The sequence below is a fragment of the Cebus imitator genome, unplaced genomic scaffold, assembly GCF_001604975.1.
Source record: "Cebus imitator isolate Cc_AM_T3 unplaced genomic scaffold, Cebus_imitator-1.0 Scaffold770, whole genome shotgun sequence".
In the NCBI taxonomy this organism is placed as follows: Eukaryota; Metazoa; Chordata; class Mammalia; order Primates; family Cebidae; genus Cebus; species Cebus imitator.
In genome coordinates this window covers 309,402-333,788 of record NW_016108085.1, presented here as the reverse complement: position 1 = coordinate 333,788, position 24,387 = coordinate 309,402, and the positions used below count along the sequence as shown (strand labels likewise).

Here is a 24,387-nt window from a genome sequence, read left to right as displayed (position 1 = left end):
CTGCACTGCTGCCTTCCCTGCAGCCCACCCGCACCCCATGGTCTCCAAGGCCGTTTGAGAAGGAAAAACGTTCAGAGGGGACTTATAGACAGAATTGCAAGAAACATTGGCACCAACTCTAGGTGACATTGAAGCCCACCCAGGGGAAGGACGTGGAGAAGGGACATCTTCCTGGTACTGCCCACATTGTCTGAAGAAGAGAGGCCCGAGGCACAGGCTTACATTGATTCATGGGTGGTTGTTAACCATTTGCTCAGGGTCAGGGAGGTAGAGGGGCAGTATGAGGGGAGTAAGGTCTGGGGGCCTGGGGAGGAACCACCCAGAGCGTGGGACAGCAAGTGCTTCGCAAGTGCCCTCCAAGGGGCGCTGAGGCCAAGGGGGTGCTGGCTGATCAGGTGGGCCAGTGGTCCCCTCTGTGCACCTCACAGCCTCTGTTCCTGGCCCCTCTGGCAATTTGCTGGTGAACAAAACGCCATGGGTTCAATAAAAGAACTTCTCCCTGGGCTGATCAGGCTGTAGCTGCGGTTCGACGTCCAGCCAGTCACCAGGTGGCAGGTCAGCCACTCTGCGTCCCTGCTGTCACTCCAGGGCTCCCATTGTCCTCATGGAGTGACCATCACTCTGTGTGTGACCTTCCTTCTGGCCTGCCCTGGTGCTGCCAGCACCCCCCATCATGGTGCCCCCACACCATAGTTCCTGAGTAACAGTCTCATTTCACCTCGGAGCAGTGTGGCCAAAGGCCAGGGGTCATAGGTTCCTGTCCCCATCCTGTGCCCACCCCCAGAGGCAGCTGACCTCACAGGACAGTGGTGAGACCTGCTGAAGATGGGTTCCGGTGCCAGCTGAGGGTTCCAGGGCTGCCCTGTCAGGCGCCGGTGATGCTGCTGGATGTGCCTGCCTCTCCCATGGCCAGAAGAAAAAGCCTGGAGCCAGGAGGCACGTGGAGGCTCCTCCCTCGTCCAGCACCCACTCACCACACCTCTGCTGCTTCTTTCCAATATTCCAGGCTCTGGATTAGAGGCTTTAGGGTCCCCAGCAGGAGGCGGCAGGAGGTCTGCTGAACTGGAAGCTGGGACAGCCACCTGGCCATGCTGGGCCCCTCACACCACTCAGACTAGCTGGCATCAAGGGCCGTCGAATGACCCTATTATCAAGGGGAGCAGTGAGGACTCTACCTCAGATCCAGTGAATTCTCCAGGGAGCCTAGCAATGCTGCCGCCAATTACAAATGAAAGTCCGTGGGGGCATCTAGCAACCCCACTGAGGCAGGACCACCAAGGACTCAGATCCCTCAGGAATGGGGGTTTGGATCGTTCCACCAAGGACTCAGCCAAGGCCCTTGTGGTGGATTAAAGATGGCCACAGGTGTTGTACTACAACCACCATGGAAAGGGGTTAATTTTCGGAAATGCTTGTAAGTTTGCAGTAATCTGATGTCTCACTTTGATGCCATGTATCTTGATGCCTCATTATGTCAATTGTATCTTGTATCTTCAAATATACAAAAATTCTGTGACCACACGTTTTTCTATCTTTACGTACTAGAGACGAGTTAATTCACCTTTTGTTCCCATAGCGTTCTGCTACCCCTTTTTACCAGGAGCACTGGTGGTGGCAACTTTATGATTTTATGTGGAGTTGCCATGGAACCCCAGGAGAATAAACAGCGGCTGAGGAGGATGTGGGTCTTCCCTTTGGGGAGGGGCATGTGCATGCGTGTGTGTGCATGGTAAGTGTGTGTGCTTGTGTGTGCGTGTGTGTGCATGGGGGAGTGTGTGGGTGAGTGTGTGGCTGCATGTGTGGGGGGTGGGTGTGTGTGCTCCTGTGTGTGTGCATGTGTGTGTGTATGTGTGTGCTCTGTGTGTGTGTGCATGTGTGAGGAATGGCTGCACCGTGTCACACAGAAGCGTTCCTGCCAGAGTGGTTCAGGATACCAGGCATCTCCCGAGGCAGCAGGGAGATTTTGTCCCATTCTTTGTCCCATCCAGGCCTCCATTTCTGGTCCTCCAGAGTTTCCGTGAACTTCCCAAGGCCTGAGCAGATGCTCCGCTTAAACCAGCTCACCTGGGTTCATTTGTCTGCAGCTGGGCCCCCAGGTTATCTGTGGGGGACATTATTATTCCAGTTGAAGAAACCCAAGTCCCACAGCCCTTGTGGGCACCAGACTTGAGAAACAGGTCTGTCAAGTTGTGGCACTGGCCATGGCGCTGGAGAGGTGTCCTGCAGGGAGGGACTTTAGATGCAGGGGAGACATGGGTGGGGTGGGTGGCAGGCCAGAGTCCCAGCTTCTGGGTCACGGAGGAGGGTCCAAGGAGCTGAGGATGGGGCACTTCTCCTGGGTAGGGTGGAGCCAGGCTGCCTGTGCTCTGAGTCTCCTGGCTCCCCTCTTAGAGGTCCTGCTGCTGCCCACCTCCTGACTCCATTCTGGGGCCACCCAGGGCCCAGTCACAGATGCTCCAGCCATTGCACAGTATCTCCAGGCCCCTGGGTCCTGCCCACTCCTGGCTCACATTCTACCTCACCCAAGCCTTGGGGACTCCAGAGCTGGGCCTTGGCTTTCACTCCCAGCTGTTCCCAACATGTGTCTCTGGCCCCGATTCTGCTGAATGGAAAAACCCCAGTACAAGGGCACAGTGTCTGGGCCACCCGCTCCCACAGGCCCCCAGGACTCAGGACACTGTGCTGGGCCTTGAAGAGCACACAGCTGGGGTGCACTGAATGGGCCCCATTGTTCTTTGCACCCAGAGCCTGTGAAGGCTCCCAAAGAACCGGGGTGCCTCATCTGCACATGGCATAGCATTTCACACATGCACAAAGCCCTCAGTGTGATCACACCAGCCTGGCCTCCTTGCGAGACACACGAGACGTGTTTGGACTGAAGAGAGGCCATCCAGGAGCTATGCCCGAGAGAGACAAAGGGCACATCGAAGTCCCGGTTCCTCTGTCCCTGAGGTTCCTGGGTTTCCTCCTCCCTCAGCTCCCACCAAAGATGTTCGTCAGGGTGGGCACTGTGGAGCTCTGGACCCCAGCCCTCTCCCACCCCAAACCCTAGTGCCGTCTGCTGAGTCATTTGACCCCTCTGAGATTCCGCCATGGATGCTTCGGTAAAACTGAGTGATGAGCTCTACACTGCCTCCCTCTCGCAACCAAATAGGTTCCCATCTGCTCCCAGTGCCTGCACAAGGTCCGGCAAACATGCTCACCCTGGGGAACAAACCCATCGCTGGTGCCTGGCCCTGCCATGGCCCTTCCTCTGCTGTGTGCCTTCGACAAGTTGTTCAGCAAATCTGTCTTGATAGCTGGGAATAGAAAGGCCCTGCCCTCTAGGAAGCTGCCCTGAGCTGGGGTAGGGCACACAGGGGTGGGCCGTGCAGGGATGGTCCCCTCGCCCTGGCTTGAACACGCCATGCTGGCCCCTGGCTCGCCTTTCTCCCGGACCACCCCATTCAGCACAGCTGCTGCTGTCACGGGTGTGCAGAAAGCCTCAGTGAAGGGTGCACATCAGCCCCAGCCTGTCCTGAGCCACCTCTGCCTACCAGAGAGAGATGGAAGAATGAGGCTGAGCATCTGCAAGACCTGAGGAACAGAGGGTTCCTCTGCAGCACCCCCTTAATTACTCGTTGTCACCAAGAAAACCCTGGAAGGCTGAGGTGGAGGAAATCAGCTGCACTCCGGAGTGGACCTGAGCCCCCAGCCCATGCAATGACCACTGTGCTCTCACTCCTACCCTAAGAGAAAACAGGCGCATTTTCATCCTGATGCAGAACAAACAGTGCACTGAAGGTGGCCCTTCCCGGTCACGCTATGTGCATGTACTTTTAGTGACCTCATCATGTTTCTGCCACTTGCAAAACCTACCACCCCACCCCCGAGAAGTTGAAGGTGCACGTAAATCTCACCCAGGCATTCATAAGTACCAGCGCTTCCATGGGAAGAGGTTGGGGACAAGTGTCAGCCAAGGTGACAGCATCACAGAGGGGTAGGGGCTCTGCGGGGAAGCAGAGGTGGTGGAGCCAAAAGGGAGGTGACTGGAATCCTGCTGGGAGCACCCTGGAGTGGCGTTTGTGGGTAAAGAACGGGGAGCTGGTGCATAGCAGTCATTCCCTTTGTGCACACGCATGGAACTCTGGCCGTGGCTGCCAGCCACTGTGCCTGCTGTTTGCCCAGACCCCTCAGGTGATCCCTTCCACACATGACCCCCATCAAGCTTGAGAGGCTGGGACCCTGATTGTGCCCATTCTCCTGGCCAGGGGACGAGGCTCCCTGGAAATCACACAGCTAGAGATGCAGCTTGTTTGCTATCTTGTCAAGGGCAAGTCTGCACCTTTTCCTTAAAGTCAGAGGTAAACTCACAAATATGCCATACTCACACGTGATCCCATGAGTGTGCATGGTATGTGTATGTGAGAGCATGCAAATGTGTATGGTATGCCTACCTGTGTGTGCATAGTGAGTGTGCAAGCTCGTGTGTGATAGATGCACTGGCATGTGTGCAAAGGTGTAAGTGTGAGGTGTCTGCATGTGTGTGTGAGATCATGGGGGTCGCATAAGTCTGCCATTGTTTGTTCAGCTCAGTCATACACCAAATATCACCCACAGCAAGCCCAGGGCAGTGATTTCTGCCAGTTCTCTCACTAACACCCCAGAATGTAACCCAAGACAAACAGACAGCACCAATCCTTGGGGTAAGGGCAGAGTCTCCTGATCACCAGGCACTGCACACATTATTGCACATCTTCAAATGTGCCTTGTGGACAGGTGCCAGCCTGCCGTCTCATGGAAGACTTGGAAAGGATGAATGAGGTGCTCTGGCTTACTCAGGAAGTGAGCAGTGGGCAGGGTGGAGCCTGGCCTGGTCTGTTGGACTCTGTAGCCTGGTTGCATCTTCCTAGCCAACTGGAAAACCCCAGTATGGTCCCGGCTCTCTTTCTCTATGTTCTGTGGGTCCCACTGGGAGCTCAGTGGCCTGCATAAAACAAGCACTTAACGAATGGGGAAGGGTGTGAATGAATGAAAACACAGCTCCAACAGAGAGAGGGGTGGTGTGGCCCAGGCTGGGGTCGAAGGCTGGCCTTGGAGCCCTCAGAAAAGACAGTGCTCAGAACAGACCTCCCCACCCCCACCCTTGACCGAAGCCCGCCCCGGCCCCTACCTGAGCCCTGTGGGGCTGTGCTGGACAGGATCCACTTGACCAGGCAGCATCTCATCAAGGCCTGGCGGCTGAGCCTCGGCCTCTGCCACTTGACACCCTCCTTCTTGCTAAGTGGTGTGTGCCCAGGGTCCCCCAGGAGGCTGCCATCCGATGCCTTTGTCACCTCCTGCAGTAGGAACAGGCAGAGCAGCCCTGAGCCCCTGCACTGCTGGATGATCCTGAGCTGCCCTGATATCCTAGGTGAGGCCAGTCCTAACACTGCCCGGGGCTTACCTTCCAGGGCTGGATGCCCAGTGCCCCTCACCCTGGCCATTCCTGCCAGACCTGGGGAGGGGGCAGTTTCTTTCACTCTGCACCCTGGCTGTGGTGTAAGATGGGACCCCTGGAAGATGGGAGGATAGGGGTGTAGAGAGGGGATGTCAGGAGTGAGCCCAGACTTGCTCACTAGATTCCCCACCTTGGCACAGGCCAGGTTGTCAGAGCTGGATAGCCCCTTAGAAATCACTGTCCCAATTTCTCACCTGCCTGAAGCCCAGAGAGGGGAGAGGATCCGTACAGGGTCACACAACCAGCTGGGCTCCCTCACTCCCCCAGCAGGACTCCTGCTCTGCCTGAGTTTTCATGTTGAGGCAAGCTGAGAATGAATGAAAGGCTGGGTGGTCACCCCAGAAGGGTTGCCCTGATGGAACCCCCCAATGAGACAAGCAGTGATCTGAAGAAACAGCTCCAGTGATGGGTGGAGGAGACTTGGGAGAGGCGAGCCGTGGGTGGTCATTAAGAAGCAGTGGGCCAGCAGGGCGTGGTGGCTCATTCCTATAATTCCAGCACTTTGGGAGGCCGAGGTGGGCAGATTACCTGAGGTCAGGAGTTCGAGACCAGCCTGGCCAACATGGTGAAACCCTATCTCTACTAAAAATGCAAAAATTAGCTGGGCGTGGTGGCCTGTAATCCCAGCTACTCAAGAGGCTGAAGCAGGAGAATTGCTTCAGTCTGGGAGACAGAGGCTACAGTGAGCCGAGATGGTACCATTGCACTCCAGGCTGGGTAACAGAGCAAAACTCTGTCTAAAAAAAAAAAAAGAGGCTGTGGGTCATGAACCTGAGTCAATGTGGATAGGAAAAGAACAGTCTGGGATCACGGTGGAGGCCCCAGGGCAGCAAGATTTCGGGGCCCCCAATCCTGACATCCAAACTGCCCACCATGCTCAGTTCCCATGCTGGCGGCAGGTTGGCCACTGGCCCGCGAGGCAGCAGGTGTATGGAAGGCTGCAGCCAGCCACGGCATCCCTGCTGCGCCTCTACTGGGTCTAGTTTTCTGCTTTGTGCTGTGCCCTCCTGTTCTGGGTGGCAGGGGGACACATGTGACCTGGTTAATTGGATCATAGCCCACTAATGGCCCTCATGGCCATTCTGTCCGTGACACACTGCCTGAGCTCCAGCTGTGACAGAGGCAGCACCCCTGCATTCATATGGACTCTGAGCAGTTGGGTTTGTTGCCAGTGAAGAGGGCCACTCAGGGGGGTGGGTTGGCAATGCCCTTCCCAGGCCATGGGGTCTCGTGTGTGCTACCTTTGCACAGTCCTGAAAAGTATTTAGTTGTTCAAAGTAAATAACAGATGGAAGTGCCATCGAGCGGCTTCTGCAGATGCAGCCCCTCAAGGTAGCCCGTGTGCTAGTTGGGCTGTCAAGTGCAAGGGCTAGAGACTGACCCAGGCTGATTTGAACTAGAAAAATTGACAACAGGGAGCCCAGGTCAGTCACAGCCTGCAGGGAAGCACAGACAGCCAGTTCTGGAAAGCAGATGAGATTGGAGAGCAGTGCCAGACACCAGCCCTGGCCACGCCTGCCCACACAGAGCCCAGCGAGGACTCTCTGCTGCCGCTGAAAAGCCCCGCCCCTCTCCCAAGGCACGGGCCTGGGACCTTCACTGGTCTCTGCACACTGCAGGCTCCAGTTGGGGGAGGACTCCCTGGGTACTTCACTAGCTCATCCTGAGGCCCATCCACGCCCGGGATGGACAGTTGGCTAGTCAGTGTTTGGTGAAGTGGTCCCCTAGGCAGGGAGATGTCCAGTTCCCTTAACCTGGCTTTTGGGCCTTCCCTAGCTAGGTCCCAATTACCAGTCCCCCAGTTCACAGTCGTCCCCCTGCCACTGACACACCCTTGGCAACAACCCCTTCATGTCCCCCCCTTCTCCAAGGCTTACCCAGCAATGAGGGGGCTCAGTGGTGCCCAGAGTTGCAGCAGCAAGAAGAGGCACTGACCATGCTGATGGAGCAGAAAGAAGGGGGGGAGCTGGGTTGGACGGGTGCCTAGGGTGCTGAGGGAAGCTCCCTACATGCACATGCTGTGTACACTCATGTGTACACATGTTCATATGCACATGTGCACAATGCACACATATATATGCGCACACATGTCCTGTCAGGCTGCATCAGAGACACACCCTCTCCATTATTCAAGATCTTATTCTGAGCAGTATAACAGATGGACGCGCCGTCGAGAGGCTTCTGCAGATGCAGTCCCTCAAGGCAGCCCCTGTGCTAGTTGGGCTCTCAGTTGCAAGGGCTAGAGAGGGGAGTAGGAGAGAGAGGGGCAGAGGGTGCTTCATTATGTCACAAATTCTTTGCTGTGGGCTCTGCATGGGGGTGAGTGGAGGACATCTGGAGAAACTGAGGCAGCCTTGGAGCCGCTGGCAGGAGCTCTTCCCTGGGACTCCCCAGCCGTGTCTGCATCCCATCTCAGAACCACGCTGGCCTGTCTGGCAGGGCTGCTGCTTGGGGCCCAGGGTTAGTCACAGGGATTCTGTCTTGAAGCCCCAGGCCCAGGTCATGTGGGAGATCCCGTGGGTGTCCTGGGTTCTAGCTCACAGTGCTCTGTCCTCTCAAGAAGGCTGGATGAGCCCACAGGGCAGGCTGAGCACCCCCTGAGTGAATGCCTATGCTGAGCTGAAATTCGTCTTGTCATGACAACCCCATGTGGTGGGTAACACAATCCCCACTTGGCAGATGAGAAAACTAAGTCCCTGAGAAGTTTTGGGACATGCCAGGGTCACACTATACATGGTCTTTTGATTCCAAAGTTCACACGGGCTTGGCCATGGGTTTCGCTGAGACTGTTTCTTGGGCCGGGTCCCTGGGGTGGTTTCTGGAGCTGGGTGTGTTCTGAAGCCCCCTAGGCATGTCAGCTGCCTTCCAAAAGTAGCCTTCCAAAAGTTGAGGAGTGCTGTGATGCTCTCCCAGGCTAGGGGGCCCAGTGTGTCTTTTCTCCCTGTGGAGACAGTCTGGGTGGAGCGGTGGCCGGGGCTCCAGACCAGGCTCCTCTATCTGGTTAAGGGGCCAGAATCCCACCTGTGAGCCCCATGAGGCAGGCCCATTATGGTCGCCACCCTTTATGAGGCAGGCTGGAGACAGCCACTCTCCTTTGTGAGGCAGGCAGTGGGTTCTGAGGAGGGGAAGGGAGGGGAGGGGAGGGCCAGAGAGGGCGGAAGAGAGGAAGGCAGGGAGCCCCCAGCAGCTGAGCTTGGGCAGTGCCACACAACTGCCCACTGCCTGAGACTCCGAGGCTCCGTTGCTCCAAGGCCTGCGGCCTGGGCCCATCAGGCTGTGGGGGAGGCGGGAGGAGGGAGAGTGACCTGGGTCATTCTCATGACTATTTGATACTTGTCTGTCTGAGAGAGGGTCTGGCTGAACTGTCATGGAATGTTAAATAGCAGCCCAGGCACCCTCCTGCTGGCTTGGGAGGCTCACCGCAGGGAAGGGAAGGCTCCCTGAGAGGCGGCCCCATGGCCCCTCACCCCATGGTGCTTTGGTGCTGGGAGGGGAGTTGGGGCAGTGATGAAATGGGACATGAATTAGATGCTCCCACCCTTCTGGGAGCCCCAGTGCCTCCCTGCCCTGCCCTGGCAGCCCCATCATTCCCCTCAAATGCCAAGTCTGCTCTCACACCAGCACCTTGGTACCTGTTGCCCTGGCACTGGATGCTTCTGGGTGTTCAAGGCCTCACCCAGGGCTCAGGTTCTAGAAGAGCCCTTGCCTGACTCGTCAGGCTGCCCTCCCCGTGTACCTTCATCTCAGCACTTCCTCACAGCACCCAGCCCTTGGGAACTTATCCTATTTTTGTGTTGTCCAGTACATTTTCTGTCTCTCCCCTTGGGCGCATCAGCTCTGTGAGAGTGGAACCTGATCCTCATGTGACCTGCTTTTCCTCATGACACAGCCTGGAACCCAAGAGATCCACACTCTCAAAACTCAACAGTAAAAAAAGCAAACCGTCGGGTTAGAAAGTATGAAGGACATGCACAGACATTTCACCAGAGAGGATGCATAGATGGCAAAGGAGGCAGAATAGATGTCCACCGTCATTAGCCATTCTGGAAACAGAGGAAGACCACCGGGAGACAGCACTACGTGCCTGTACAAACAGTGAGGACCGAAGGCAATGACAACTGAATGCTGGAGAGGATGTGGAGAAACGAAATCACCCCTCCATTGCCAGTGGAAAGGGAAAATGCTTTAGCCACTCTGGGGAATAGTTTGGCAGCTTCCTGTGAAAACTAAGCACGTGCTGCCACAGAGCCTGGCCACTGCGCCCTTGGGCTTTTATCCCAGAGAAATGAAAATTATGTTCAAGTGAAACCTGTACACAAGTGTTCATGGCAGCTTTATCTGGAATGGCCCCAAACTGGAAGCATCCCAATGCCCTTCAATGGGTGAATGATTAAACAAACCACGGTGTGTCCATATCATGGAATTCTGAACAAGTAAAACAAACTATTGGCGCACACCACACCTACGTGAACCTCCAGAGAACTGTGCTGAATGAAAAAAGCCAACCCAAAAGGTCACATTCTGTGTGATTCTATTTATATAACATTGTAAAATGACAAAGTTCTCCATTTTAGAAATGGAGAACAGATTAGAGGGATGAGGTTAAGGATGGGGTGAGGCAGGTGTGAGGGAGGGGGTGTGGCTCTCACAGGCAGCAGGAGAGGCCTCCTGGGGACGGAGCTGTTTTGCATCCTGACGGTGCTGTTGGGTACTGGAACCTACACATGTGATGAAATTGTAGCACAAAAGGCACACTGAAATGAGTGAGTGTGAACTGGGAAATCGGAGTAGGACTGGTGGCTTGCATCATTGCAGACACTCTAATTGTGCTATCGTGTTGGAGTTTTGCAAGATGCTGTTATTGGGGAAACCGGGTAAAGGGTACAAAGGCCCTCTGTGAGTTCCTAAAACTGCATGTGAATCTACAATGAGCTCAGTAAAGATTTCCATCAAAAAATACTCTCACACATCCAAAAAGAGGATGTAAGAAATGCAAGCATGCACAAGACCATTGATAAACACTCACGAATGATCAAAAGTCCCCTGTGTTCTTCAGAATTCACCTGGGACTCTCCTCCCACTCCTGCTCAATGCTGGCCTCATTTTAATGGGTAACAGAACTGTCATTGTCCACCAGCTTCAGGGGATGGTCAGAATTAGGTGGCAGAGACCAGTGAAGCCAGAAGATCTGGGCCCTGGGGTCACACAGAGTCCCCAGTGGCACACCTGACAGTGTGGGCGTTCGGGGCTGTGTCCCAGAAACAGCCCTAGGCTGGCCCTGGGGACCTGCAACCTTCTTGAAGGTCACAAGTTTCCCTCAAGGGTAGAGGCTGCTGGTGGCCAGGCCATTCTCTGCCAGTCAGCTGGGGGCAGCAGTTTGCAGCTCCTGCCCAGCCAGGCAGGCCAGGACCAGGTCTTAACTTCCTTCTAAGTCCTCCTGGCCTGTGCGGAGCCGGGGGACGGATGGAAAAGGGAGGGCATAGGTGATGCACCTGCTGTGTGCTGTTGCTGAGTTCGGTGTTTGGAGGGATTATCTTATTTAATGCTCACACCAACTTTCTGAGGTTGCTTAGAACCTCAAAATTACCCAAAGCATCCAACAGAACCCCAAATCCTATAATGGTTTCTAGCTCACCCCTTCTCATGCAGCTTGCCAGGGTCCCTGGGGTGTGTGTTCTTCTGTTACTCCACAGGGGTAAACCCAACCAGTTCTGAGTCAGCTGTGTCCAGGGGGCTTTGGCCTGAGGTCTCTGGCACTGGGGGGCTGTGCCTGCAAGGTGCAGGAGATGACTCAGACTCAGGGCCAGTGCACCCTCCAACTCCCCACTGCCGTCCCCTTTCAAAGGGAGGGCGTGGCCTCAGCTCAGAGCCTCAACAGGCCACAGACGGTAGGTAGGAGTTTATGCTGCTGCCTTAGTTCCAGGCACTGTGGTGGTTACCTTCCATTTCTGCTCTTGGCTTCCTACTTATGATGCCGGTTTAAAGATTCCCTTTTAAATGGATTCATTAAAATTCAACACATGAGTTAATTTAAAGAAAAATAATAAGAAACAATAGCACAGGTCACAACAGATGCAGCAAAACAGTAAATGCAAGAAATGTGTTTCTCTCTGTGGCTGAGGCTGGCGGCCTGCTCCACTCAGCCAGGCAACACCCCAAGTCTGAGTGACGGCGACGTCTCACCACACAGGCTGCTGAAACTGACCTGTGGCTGGTCCACACTGAGAAGTGCCCTCCATTTAAACACACACAGGTTCCAAACATTTACTTACTAGACTATCAAATAGCTCATTAAAAATGCTTTATATCGATTACAGGTTGAAATGATAATCATTTACATTGGGTTTAATAAAACATATGGTTAAAATAATTTAACTTTTTTTCTTTCTTTTCTGTGCCTACTGGAACATTTTAAGTGGCATCTGTGGCTTCATCATGTCTCCATTGGACAGCACTGGTCCGGATGGTTCTCAGACCTGCCAGCTGGCTGGCTTGGGACAGTGTCCTCCTGGCAGGCCACAGCTGCCCTAGCTCCTCTCTGCCACCCAAGTTCAGCTGGAGCCAGAGCTGCCTCAGAAGGGTGGCCTGGTAGACTATGCAGGTCTGGTTGGGGGATGATGAGACAGGGGGCCACCTGGGGGAGGTGAGGGGTGCCCAGGCCCAGGAGAGGCGGGGAAAGCTGAGCCAGGTGGAGGTCACGGCTGTGTGCTGGGGATATTATGGAGACAGATACTTAGGACCTACTCTAGATGTGGGCAGTGAGGGAGGGGTGGTGACTCCCCAGTGCCTGAGAAAACTGTCACTGAGGGGATGTAGCTGTCCCCATACCTTCCTCTCATGGTGAATACAGCCCCGTCTCTACCTGAGAGTCTCCACACCACCCTGTGGGTCCCCGAGAGGCCAGGTGGCCCACAGGGTAGCATCCCACTCCCTGCTCCATTCCCAGCAAGGCACAGCTTCATATTGTGGGGGCCCATCTGGCTGAGAAGATGGAGTCAGATTGTCAGGGGTGTGCCAAGGTGAAACCCTTGAGCTGCTAGTTCAGTCTCCACGGTTCTCAGCAACGGTGCTCCAGAGAAACTCCCATAGAGCCGTCCAGAGTTCATGTGGCAGAGGTGACCAGGGGGCACATGGTAGCCTGTGAGAAGGTGGGTTGCATGGCCAGAGGCCAGGCAGGGTCCTGGAAAACCTTCATTAAAGCATTCAGGCTCGTTTCCCCAGAGGTGGCGCTCTAGGAGCATGTGCATAGGCAAGATGCACGGCTGACTCCTCCCAGATGCCTACAGACTTAACGGATGTAAAAGAACAGTGAGTGGCTTCATATGTGCCACCAGGACCACTGGGTTCAGGCTCAGAGGACACGGCTAGTTAGGGGCAGAGTAGGAGATCGCAGGCCGTGGGTAGGATTTCCAGTAGCTGAGGACATGGGAGGGGTCTGTGGCCATCCAGTTACATGAATCCTGCACCCTCGCTTCACAGATCGGTGACGCTGACAGAGAACCTGATAGCTCCAAGCCTCAGTTTCCTCATCTGCAAAATGGGAGTAACAATATGACCTCATAGGGTTAAGGGGAAGGCAAGGTGACAAAGCCCCAGCAGGGGAGGGCCAATGTTCCCCACCCTTCTGATCCCAGGGAGGGTCTGGCTGTCCAAGCCCACAGCCCAGCATGCCCAGCAGGGAGACCCAGTATACTGCTCTCAGCTGCTGCCCACCGGAATCACGTGGGGAGGCTCCCACCGGCTGCCTGCCCAGGGACTGGATTGTTTGATGCAGAGAGGCCTGGGCTACTCTGTTCTTATACATCTCCTTGATAGATCTGAAAATGCAGCTTGGAGAGTTTGTTTAGAGTGTCTGTCCCTCCAGATAGAAAATTCTTGGCCTTGCCTGGAAGGGGAAGGAGGTATCCTGATTCTAGCCCCTTCCTTTCTGGTAGGGCTTCCCTGAGGTCAGGGCCAGCAGGGGACAGGCAGACTGCTCAGATGAGGGGCTTCCCAACCCCCACCCTGTCCACGGCTGCTGCGGCACAGACTGACTGGCCCACCCAGCACTGCTTGCTGTCACTGGCTCTATTTCCATTGCTCGAGGCAGATGGCAGGAAGCAGTGGTGGGCGTTGTGTCGTGCAGGCCCCTGGGGAAGCTTTGGGGAGTCTGGATTCTCCACTCACCCCTGGTCACAGACAGACATGGGCCAGGCAGCTCGCCTTGTTGGGGGAGACAAAGTTGTCATGAGTCCCTGAAGATGCATGCATGCACATATGCACACACACACACACACACACACACACACACAAACACATATGTACACATGCCTACGAACACACCTATATATGCACACACACACGCACATACAGCCCTGAGCCCCATCCCTCTCATAGCACTAGAGCAGAAGAGGGGAGAACTGGGCTGTTCTGCCCTCCTCTGATGGCTGCCACCTTGACAAGGACAAGCTCCCCACGCTGCCTTGCAGTGAGGGTGTCATATTAACCCAGGGGTGGGCTTGAGTTGCCCATGGCCACATTGCCTCTTGGTGGCCCTCCCAGGCTCTCCCAGCAGCCAGAAGGAATGACATAGGTATTCCCTTCACGTGTGGAGGCCTCACTCTGTGCCAGGGACCAGGCCAAGCTGGTTGGTATAGGATTACATTTATCTGGAGAGATCTGTGATATTCAGACTTCCCCCAAGAAAACAAGGAGACAATGGCACAGAGGAGCTAAGTAACCTGTCAGAGGACACACAGCCAGTGCGTGATGGGGACAGGACTGAGCCTAGGTCTGCTGGTTCAAAGCCAGGGCTCACAGCCAACAAGGCACAGTCACGACACCTCCTGGCTATGCCCGTCTCCTGCCCAGGGTCCTTCAGTCCCACATGGTGAGGATCCGGGTTCTGTGCAATAACCATGGACATTAGTGTGCACATGTGGGGGCACTGCTGGAGGTGGCCTTGGCCTGAGTCAGCCAGGCCCGTGCCCTCCCAGTCCTGCACTGCTCATTACAGGGCCTGGCAAATGCTGTGAGCCTCTCTCAGACCCAGATGGGAAGACTGAGACCCAGGGAGGGGAGGGGCCTGCCCTTTGTCAGCGGGGCACAGGTGGGGCTAGAGTTTCGTTCTCTTGGGCACTGCCCAGAGTACCCACCTTGAGAGAGCTGGGCACAGGGGCGTGTGGCACCAGTGGCAGGGGACTGAGATCTGCCCCTGGCCTGCCCCGCCATCTGCCATGTGCTGAAGGTTGGGGAAGGCTGGGGGTGTTGGGCAGTGGGGAGGCCAGGTCAGAAAAGACTAGCAGCTGCTTTTCCTGGCTGATCCTGACTCAGGCCTGGCCAGACTGATGGAGAGGGCACACTGGGCATAGAGCTAAGGTGGCAGATGGGAGGGGGAGGCTGGGCCAACCCTAGTGTGGGACAACCCCCACCCACACTGCCCTCCTGTCTCAGCTCGGCTGCTCCCTCTCCAACTCTGCGAGTCCCCTTGCTTCTTCTCCCTGCCACAGGGCTGTTCTGTGGCCTTCCAGGATGTGGGCTGATCACAGATGACAGATGCACCTGCTCAAGGGGAACATTAGTCAGCTGGGGCCAGAGGCCCTGGGCAGAGAGCCACAGGGGGACTTGCCCCACACTGTGCCCCATGCTGTGCCCTCCCGCCATTCTCAGGCTCCTGCCCACCCTGGGCACCAGGTCAGGAAGACATGCTAACTTCTCTCCTCTCTTCTGTTTCACCTTGGAAACTGAGAGTACCTTCTTCCCCTCAGAAGCCACAATGGCTGCTCCTGGAAGTCCCTGGGATGCCTGGGGGTGCACCGGGGAGCGCAGGTGGGCTTTAAGCCCCCACTGCTGAGTCAGCAAAACACTTCTCTGTCTCTTGCAGAAGGTTTTGATAAGACAAGGCAACCTGAATTCAAAATATTGGGGTCCTTTCCTTCCTAACTCTGCATCCGCAGTCCAAAAATGGGAAGCAGCTAGCTCAAGGTCATGTGGCTAATGCAGGAGATGTGACCAGTTGGGGTCTGGCTTGTGTGCACTCACTAGAGGGCTCAGAGGACACAACAGACCACAAGCCCAGGGAGCCAGGCCCGTGGCTGGGATGCACCCCTCCTCTGCCATCTGGTTAAAGGCATGCCCTTCTCCTCCTGCGTCTTCCCACAACCCCCAAGCCCTAGGGACCTGCGCTCTGGAGTAAGACAGAGCAGGGTTCGAATGTCAGCCACAACGCTTTGTAGCCTACAGTCTGGGGCAGGCCTCTGTTTCCCTATCTGTAAAGTGGGGACAATACTAACAGCTGCCTTGTGGGCTCTCTGAGGGTCCAGGGAGATAATGCGGGAGACAATGGCCTGGATGGGGGTTGGCACCCTAAGGCTCCTGGCCCTCAGCCCTGCCCTTCTCCTGGGCTCTACCTGGAGAGCAGAGGCAGAGCCCTTTCTTCCCAGTGCAGCCTGGGGTCTTTTGAAATGTAGGAGCAAATTAGGGCCCATCTGGGACAGTGCCCTGCAAGAAGACTGGAGGCTGGGCAGAAGGGCTCCCAGTGCATAGACTGGGCTCTGAAGACACCCCTGCCGCAAGGGCCTGCGGGTCCGCCACTCCTTTCTCCTAAGAGCTCATGGGATCAAGCTCATGGAGTCCTGGAGCTTCGACAGGCTGTTCCCCTTCTCTGAGCCTCAGTGTCTACAAAGGGAATGGCAGTGCCTCCCCACCTCCCCCTAGGGGAGGGGAGTGTGGGGAGAAGGCTGAGGAGCTGGGCAGTCCTGAGGCATTACTGGGGGGCAGCCACTGACCTTGACCCTCAGGAGTCAGAATACCTCCCAGCCTGAGCTTTGATGACAGTCCCTTCTGCCACGAGAGAGGAAGATGATTTTTCACAATCTCCCGTTGATCTTGTTGAGAAACCTAGTGGTGGCTTCTCCTGGGCTGGGCCTAGCACCAGAAGGTGTGGGTTCCACTCCCCTCTCTGGCCAGGCCAGTCACAGGAAGGCCACTAGCAGATATAAGGACAATGACACCCACTGGGGCCCAGGAGCCGGTGTGGGAGGGTGGAGGGCAGTGTGGGGTCACAATGGCTAAGGGAAGAACCAGATGTACCTGCAGGACTCAGGCCACACCCTCTGCCAGTCTGGCAGGGGCAGGGGTGGCCAAGCTCCCAGAGTGAACTTTGGCAGTTAAGGGCAGCAGAGGAAAGGCAAGGGAGGGAGGATGGTCCTTTGCTGGTGGACAGAGCTGGCTGTGTGTGCATCTATGTGCAGCCTGACTCTGGAAATTCCCATCTCCATGCAGGGTGGTCATGCAGGGTGGCTCGATGCACCTCTGCCTATGGACACAGTTGCATGTGTCCATGGCTATGCAGTCCATGCTCATACCAATGCCTGGGATGCACTCGGTCTGTGCCACGTGTGGTGTGTGCTTGTGTGTGTGCAGCAAGCGCATAGTGTGTGAGCAGCGAGCACGTAGTGTGTGAGCCTGGGACAAGGTGCTAAGTTTTTCTGCTCTGCCCTGCCTGCGTGGTGGTTGCCGGGGAGACTTGAGGTGACAGGAGAGAAGGCGCATTTCTTATGTGCAATGTTGCCATACTCAAAGGGCTTCATGCCATCACCTCAGCTGATCCTCTTGGCACCCTGGAAAATGGAGCAGACAGAGCAAGGGAGGCCTGGGGTTTGGGGGCAGTGTGGTCCAAGCCAGCCACCAGCCCAGGCTGGCATGCTTTCCTCACAGGTGAAAGAAGCAGGAAGCCATCATCTCTTCAGGGCAGAGATGCTGAGGTGCCATCCCCATATCCATTCTCTCCTGCACGCAAGACCCTGATTTTACCTGGGTCCTTTTGCCCTTCTTTCTTTCTCCTTCCTGCTAATATGTCAGTATGAGCCCACGTGTGCTGGATGGAGCTCCAGCGGCCATGTTGTACCTTAAGGTAGCCTCAAGCATGCCTGACATGCTGCTGAGTAGGTGGCCTGAGCCAGCCCTCCAATGCCCCTCTGGACTTCTGCACGACAGACAAGCCCCACCAACTTTGTTCCCTCCACTGCTGTTTGGGGTGTTCTGTTATGAGCAGTCAGACCTGGTCCTGAACTATTCTGAATGTGTGAGCCACTCACACGGCATCAGGCCAGACCTTTGGAGAGTCAGCTCCAGGCTAGGGGGTCAGCTTATTTCTCCTTCCCTCCTTCTTCCTCCTTTAATTATTTACCCTTCCCCGATTCCCACCACCATTTCTTGAACTCTGTGGCAGGCATTTTCCTTGTGTTCTCTCTCTGACCTCCCCACAGCCCCACTGAGAGGGAATGTGTAAGAAGTGTTCTTGTTAGGGGCTCCTAGCCCTTTCAGGGGAAGTGGGCACTCATTCATTACTTGAGTGATTGATTAGAAGATGCATTCATTGACCAGCCTACAAGCACAAGTGGCTCCCTCCCAGGCTCACCCGTCCCCCAACCCCGAGGGCTGAGGGCTCCAGGTTCAGTGTCAGCCATGCTGGCACCTGGCCCAGGGACCTAACTGAGCAGGACAATTCGTGGGCTGACCCCAAGCTTCCTCCTCTGTCCAGCTTCTGTCCCACAAATGCTTAAAACGTCTCCCATCCAAAGGGAGCCCCAGGAGTTCAGCCTCCCAGCCAGGACACCCCAATGCTCACTTTTCCCAAAGGAAAGTGGAACAAGAGGGGATGAGGATCAAAGAGAAAAGCTTCCTGGTCCAGGACAACCCCCAGAAGCCCCCATTCCTCCACCCCCACGCCCCTCTCCAGAGCAAGACCCCAGTCCCCCAGCACCTACCTTAGCCGGCTGCATCTTGGTCGCTGAAGGAAACTGTTGCCAGCCTCCCCACTTCCCAGCTGAGGCAGACAAGACTGCCCAGGCCGACTGGCAGCTGCCTCATGTTTGCTTGGACCCAGACGTAATTGTCACCAGCGGCTTCTCCTGCCCACCCCTTCCTCCCCTGCGGCTTCTACCGCTCCACCCCTTTGCCTCCTCCCTCCCTCCCTCCCTCCCTCCCTCCCTTCCTTCCTCCTTCTCTCTCTCTCTCTCTCTCCCCTGCCCCCTCTCTCTCTCACTCTCTCACTCTCTCTCTCTCCCTCTCTCTCTCTCCATGGCCCCTAATCCTGCCCTCTCAGAGCCTGTCCAAGCCTCTGTCTGACTCTCCTGGCCTCTCCCCTACCTACCCAGTCACTGATGTCTCTCTCTCTGCCTCCCCTGCCATCTGCCTCTTTCTCTGCTCCTCGCCACCCTTCTTGGTCACCAAGGAAGATTGGGGGTGGGGGATACAGGGAGCTGGAGGTGTGGGATACAGGGAGCTGGGGCTGGGGAGAGGGGAGCTTGGGGTAGGAGTTTGTGCCCCTAAGAAGTGGGGAGGAGCAGCAGTTGAGCCCAGAAGAGCCCAGGAGGGACTTGGGAAGTGGAAAAGGAACAGATCATTTCTGGAGGCATTTTCCAGAACAAGCCAGGACTCCCCCATCGCCCCAGTTCTGCCTGCCACTCTTCACAGACACAGGGCGGTGCCACCCTTATCATGATCTCAGCCCAACAGGCCTCCAGGACAGCATGGAGCCACTGCTGCCAGCATCTGAAGCATCCTCCCTCGGGGTCCTGGCCTGAGGTGCTGGTCTGCAAGGTGCTGGTCTTGGGCTCCAAACCCAGAAACAGTGACAGCCACCAGGGCCACATCAGCAGAGTGACACTCAGGGGTCCTTTTGCCTCTTTCATCTGTGATTAACCACCTCCCATTAACTACCTCCATTCATCTGACTCTAAGCGTGGGCATCTCCCCAAAGCACGAGCTGCTCTTGCTCTCCAGCTGTGCTGGGTCCCCTCCCAGCTCCCAGGTCCTGATGCATCCAGGGCTGTTTAGGACCTGACCGGATCTCCTGGGCTGTGAGGGTGGAGAACAGGGGCGAGGGGCCCCAGGCATCCCTGGGGGTGGGAACTCTGTCCTGTCCCTTGGGCGGGCAGCTCTTGGGCATTTGCTTGCTCCCCAGGGAAACCACCCAGGAGCCAGGTGCCTGAAACCTTTGCCAAGTTTCCCTTTTTGGAGCCCAGAGGAGCCAGCCTGTGCCAGTAGTTCCCATGGAGACGGAGCCCTGGGATGCGCCCCTCCTTTGCAGCCTGCACAATTGCACTTGCACGCCCTTTTTCTTTTTCTTTTCATTTTTTTCTTTATTTTCTTTCTTTATTTATTTTTATTTTTGAGCCAACCAATTAGCTCCAACTTTCAGATCCTCAGGGGAAGAAAATAGCCTGGAGCTGTCGACCCACCAAGGCAAGGAGGACTGTTTCCAGAAGGGAAGTGGCAGCCCAGGTGTTTGGTCCTGTGTGACTTCAGGACAGGCTGGGCATCACACTGGGGGAAGGGCTCGGCAGAGCCTGGAGGACTCCCCAGCTCCCTCCCCCACCCACACTGCACCCTGGGAAGTGGGGGAGGGAGGCAAGGCCCTTCATGGCTGTCAGCTCCCTGGGAGCTTATCCGTGTTTTTTTGTTGTTGTTTTTTGTTTTTTCTAGACAGGGTCTCACTCTGTCACCCAGGCTGGAATGCAAGGGAGGCCTGGGGTTTGGGGGCAGTGTGGTCCAAGACAGCCACCAGCCCATGCTGGGATGCTTGTCCTCACAGGTGAAAGAGGCAGGAAGCCATCTCTTCAGGACAGACCCTTGACTTCCTGGGCTCAAGCAATTCCATTTTAGCTTCCTGAGCAGTTGGGACTACAAGACACAAGCCATCATACCAGGTTAATTTTTGTATTTTTTTGCAGAGATGGGGTCTCATTATGTTGCCCTGGCTAGTTTCAAAGTCCTGAGCTCAAGCGATCCACCTGTCTCAGTCTCCCAAAGTGCTGGGATTCCAGGCATGAGCCACCGTGCCCGGCCCCATCCTCTTTTCACTGCCTGGGACAGTGCTGCTTTTGACTCCAAGCAAGCCTCCACAAGCAGGGATGCATGGAGCATTTTAAGTCCTTATAGTGGCCTTGGGAGAAAAGTGTCATTCTGTCACTCTACAGATGATAATGTTGAGACCCAGAAAAGCTAAAGGACTTGCCCAAGTCACAGGCTTGGGAGTGATAAAGCCAGGTCCCAAAGCCTCTTGCATTCTTTCCAGAGTGAGCACCTTGGGGGCTGAGATCCTGTGAGCAGCTGTATGCCCACGGCTTACACAGCAGCTTGGAAACTTGTTGACCTCACTGCCATGATGGGCTGGTCTTCCTGATGGTCTGGCTGGAGGAGTCAGTAGCAGAGGAGCCCACTCGCCACAGCAGCACCCCCGAGAGTCGCTGGCCCCTGTTTGGCACACCCGCCTGCTGGCATCCCATACTCAGTGCACTCTCCTCAGAGTTCACCAGCCATGACACTGCCCTGCCTGGCTGCACCCACCAGTTGCTCGGTCTTGCGAACCTCCCACTGCAGCTACCACTTGGGTGGGTGCCCCTCATAAAATACAGATGTGGGGTATGTGTGCCCCCTGCCACTGCACCCCCCTTCCTCAGTGGCCTGTCCAGGGCCCCAGCCACTTCCAGCTGGGTCCTACCCTGGGCCTGTGGGGAATGCAGGAAGGAGCAGGGGCAGGAAAAAGGTGGGGGGGCGGCTCCCACGTGGCCTCAGCAGCCGCCCTGCTGTGAGCACACAGGCATCTGCAGACTTCCCAGAGATGGCCTTGGCATTCCCAGTGTTCTATGCAGTGCATCGGACCCACAGAAGGTTGAATAGGCTGCAGGAGGGCCTGTGAAGTGATGAGGACCATTTGTATTTTCCTCTAGGAAAGCTTCAGCCCTGTGTTTCCCACTGTGGTTTCCTGACATAGGGGCTTTGGGGAGAAACCGAGGCTGGGGGAGTTTGGAAGTGGGAAAGGAAGGGATGATTTCAAGCCGGGATGACAGTTGGGTTTCCTCTGGTCAGTGTTTCAGGAGGCAGTCGTGGTCTGTTTCAGCTGACCAGGGCCCTCACACTTGTCCTACCCAGGCAAGCGGCTCATGGGGCCCCCACTCACAGGCCTCGGGGACTTCTACACCTTCCTCCACTGTTGCTCATGATCCCACATTCCAGGCCCAAATTCAAGTCCCTCCTCTCCAGACCCCCAAACCCAGCTCTGTGGAGCCCCCTGCCCAAGACTCTCTTCCTTAGGCCCTATTTTTTGTTGGGTTCTGGCTGAGAGGTATGAGGGGAGAGAGAGAGAGAAGACTGGCCGGCTGTGTGCATCCTGGTAGGAAAATACAAATGGTCCTCATCACTTCACATCATACAACACAGGCTCAGCCCCGTCCAAGCCCATGTCATCGTCAACTCTCCTGCTCTCCACCCAGCTCAGGCTTGGCAGTGGGGGCCTGGGGCGGGCAGCAGGCATGCCAGCCTTTAGCTGAGCTGCACTCTGGGTTTGCACAGGCTGAGAGCTGTCCCTTTTTCTCTGTGGGCTCCTGCAAGGGTCCTCAGAGCCTGGCCCCATGGTCCCTTGACTAGAGTATTTCATGTGGGCCTTGGGGGACCCACAAGCCCCCCGATGCCTAGTGGCAGCTCCACATCCTCTTGGCTGTCAGTTCACTCTCTGGGCAGCCTCCTTTGACTGGACCTAGGAGACTCCCTCCGCGGTCACTCACAGGAGGCCCATCACCTGGGCTGCTAGCCCTCTCCTTAGCTCTGCCTCCAATGCAGCCAGCCTGAATGCCCTCTAGACTTTGCAGTGAATGAGGCATCAGTCCACGGGATTTCTCAAACTGGAGGGGACACTGTGACGCTCTCTGGGGCTTTCTTTAAAGCCCCTTTTCTTGCGACTTGAAGTGAAGAGAGGGTGGCGGACTCCACCCCTCAGACTCAGCTTGCTTCCCTGAAACCTCCCTCCTCTAACCTCAGCCCCTGACTCGTTGGCTCCCACTCCAGTCCTCAGAGTGGGTAGGTGCTCAGCCACCTCGTCCCTAAATTCTGCTTCACTTGCGGGCAGAGGCCAAGGCCTGGAATGGGGTCCCCCTCTGCACATCCCCTGCCTCCTTCCTCACCTGAGCTGCAATTCTCCGTCAGCATTTGTAAGATGGATGAGCGTGGACCGTCCCAGGATGCGTACACCCAGCATGTGCTAGGAAGGGCTAGGACCATGGAGAAGGAGCTTTATTCCAGCAACATGTGCTGTGTGCACAAGGTTGGCCACCAGCCTCCTGATTCAGCTCCTGGCACTCAGGCTAGAAGCGATGGACAGCCCTGACTCAGGCAGAGTAGGGAAAGGGGACTCTGTCCACATCCGCCCAGAGCAGGGCCTCAGGCTGATTCCAGAAGACTCAGATGTGGCCTGAGTGCCACTGTTCTCGGCTGCTTCATTTGGATGAGTGTTACCCTTTCCATTCTGTCCACATCCAGTCTCTGTGCCTGAACTTTCTCAACTGTCAGGCAGGTAAATAACAATGCCTGCCTCCCAGTTAATTCATGGAACGTGCTTCCTGACTTATGCTCAGAGCTCAATAACTAAATATTAACTCACACTGTTTGTCCCTTCAGGTGGTTGGGCAGGCTTTTGCCCTGTCCACGTGGTTCTCCCTTTGTACACCTTGAGCCAGCTGGAGCTGCCCTGAGCAGCCACCTGGGACCTCAGACACCCTGGCCCACCTGGCATTTCTTTGGCAGAATTTGCCATGGGGCCTTCTGCTGGGTGGCCAGTTTGGAGCATCTAGAAGAACTCCTAGCACCCCTAATCTGTCATCCCTGCCACAGGGACAACAATGACACTTGGTTCAAGTCACCTTGGAGACGGCTCTGCTTCCACGTGCCCACAGGGTTTTTTTTTTGTTTTTTTTTTTTGAGACAGGGTCTCAAAAAAAAAATGAGAACTAGCATTGCCTCCAGGAAGAAACCTCCAGGGCCACCAGAACCAAGGGACCTGCTTCCAAAGCCTGGCTGGGCTTTAACTTCTGAGACCCTGAACCAGCCATGTAACTTCCTGGAGCTTCCTCTGTTCAACCAGAAGATAATTTGCTCCCTCAGAGACTGTCATGGGACAGAAGAGATTGTGACCTCAAAGAGGCTTTGTTTCACATATAAAGTAGCATTAGCATTTTAGGATCCCAGAATTTTAAAAGCCAGATAAATAGGCAATCTATTTTTCTCTGTGACTATTTCTGTCTCTCTGTCAACTGCGGAGAGCCACCCCATCCCCAGGTGGCCAGTATTACTGTGGTGCTCTCTAAACAAAAATGCTTTGCAAAAGACAATGGTCAATTAGCTGGGCCACAGTTTCTGGACACTAAAAACAAGGAGTGGCAGCCTTTTCCCAATTGACAGGTGGAACATCAAAGTCGATTTTTTAGGACTACTTCTGATAATAGTGGACTGAGTAACCCATTCAGGACAACTTAAAAAGCTGCTCAAAATTTGTGTCTGGAGGGCACTTTGAATAGCTTCTAAAGTTTTATATACACATATATAACTTTAAATACATATATATTTACTAAATTACATATGCAATTTTTAGTAAATATATGTACTATATATATATTTATCTGAGCACAAATATATGTACTCTCTCTCTCTCTCTCTCTCTCTCTCTCTGTGTGTATATATATATATATATATATATATGTATTTAAGTCTAACTGAGAGTATTGGGAAGGAAACAAAGCAGTGAAGAATTACAAGGCCAAGATCTGGGAAAAGAAGGCAACTCAAGAGACATATGCATGACATCTGGGGCTACATTCTCTGGAGGATGTCTGATGATTCCAGAAGACACTGCAAACCCCACCAATAGGAAGGCTACCTGGCAAATGTTTTATGCTTTGGATTGGGGCCCTAGAGGGCTTCACCCTATGAATATGAATGAACTGGAAGTAGATCAGCCCTTAAAGTGACTCAAATCATCTCATTCCCTACAAGTAGATTAAAGAGACCTGGCTCACTGCATCCCCAGACACCTGCAAGACATAAACATAATCATCGTGGAGGAAGACAACTTCATCCTAGACCTGAAATTA

General features: G+C 55.1%; 1 protein-coding gene and 1 long non-coding RNA gene across 4 annotated transcripts in view; both read right to left on the bottom strand.

The window, feature by feature from the left end:
- KCNIP3 (potassium voltage-gated channel interacting protein 3) overlaps positions 1–18,409 on the bottom strand; it is a 96,751-nt gene extending 78,342 nt beyond the window's left edge. Inside the window, exons 1-2 of one of the 2 annotated variants that reach the window (XM_037735277.1) lie at positions 18,229–18,409; positions 5,153–5,318 (exon numbers count right to left, since the gene is read on the bottom strand). In XM_037735277.1, the coding sequence (XP_037591205.1) occupies positions 5,153–5,318; positions 18,229–18,243 (181 nt within the window). In that variant the 5' untranslated portion in view covers positions 18,244–18,409. The remainder of the gene's footprint in view (positions 1–5,152; positions 5,319–18,228) is intronic. The other variant, XM_017519711.2, reaches the window with a different exon arrangement.
- Positions 9,994–17,049, bottom strand: LOC119469688. 2 transcript variants are annotated; one of them, XR_005198523.1, is made up of 2 exons: positions 16,550–17,049; positions 9,994–12,759 (listed from the first exon to the last, which is right to left on the bottom strand). It is a non-coding gene; the product is annotated as an uncharacterized LOC119469688 (long non-coding RNA). The 2 variants fall into 2 exon arrangements; XR_005198522.1 differs by lacking the exon at positions 16,550–17,049 and adding an exon at positions 13,173–16,515.
- Positions 18,410–24,387: the final 5,978 nt, after the last annotated feature.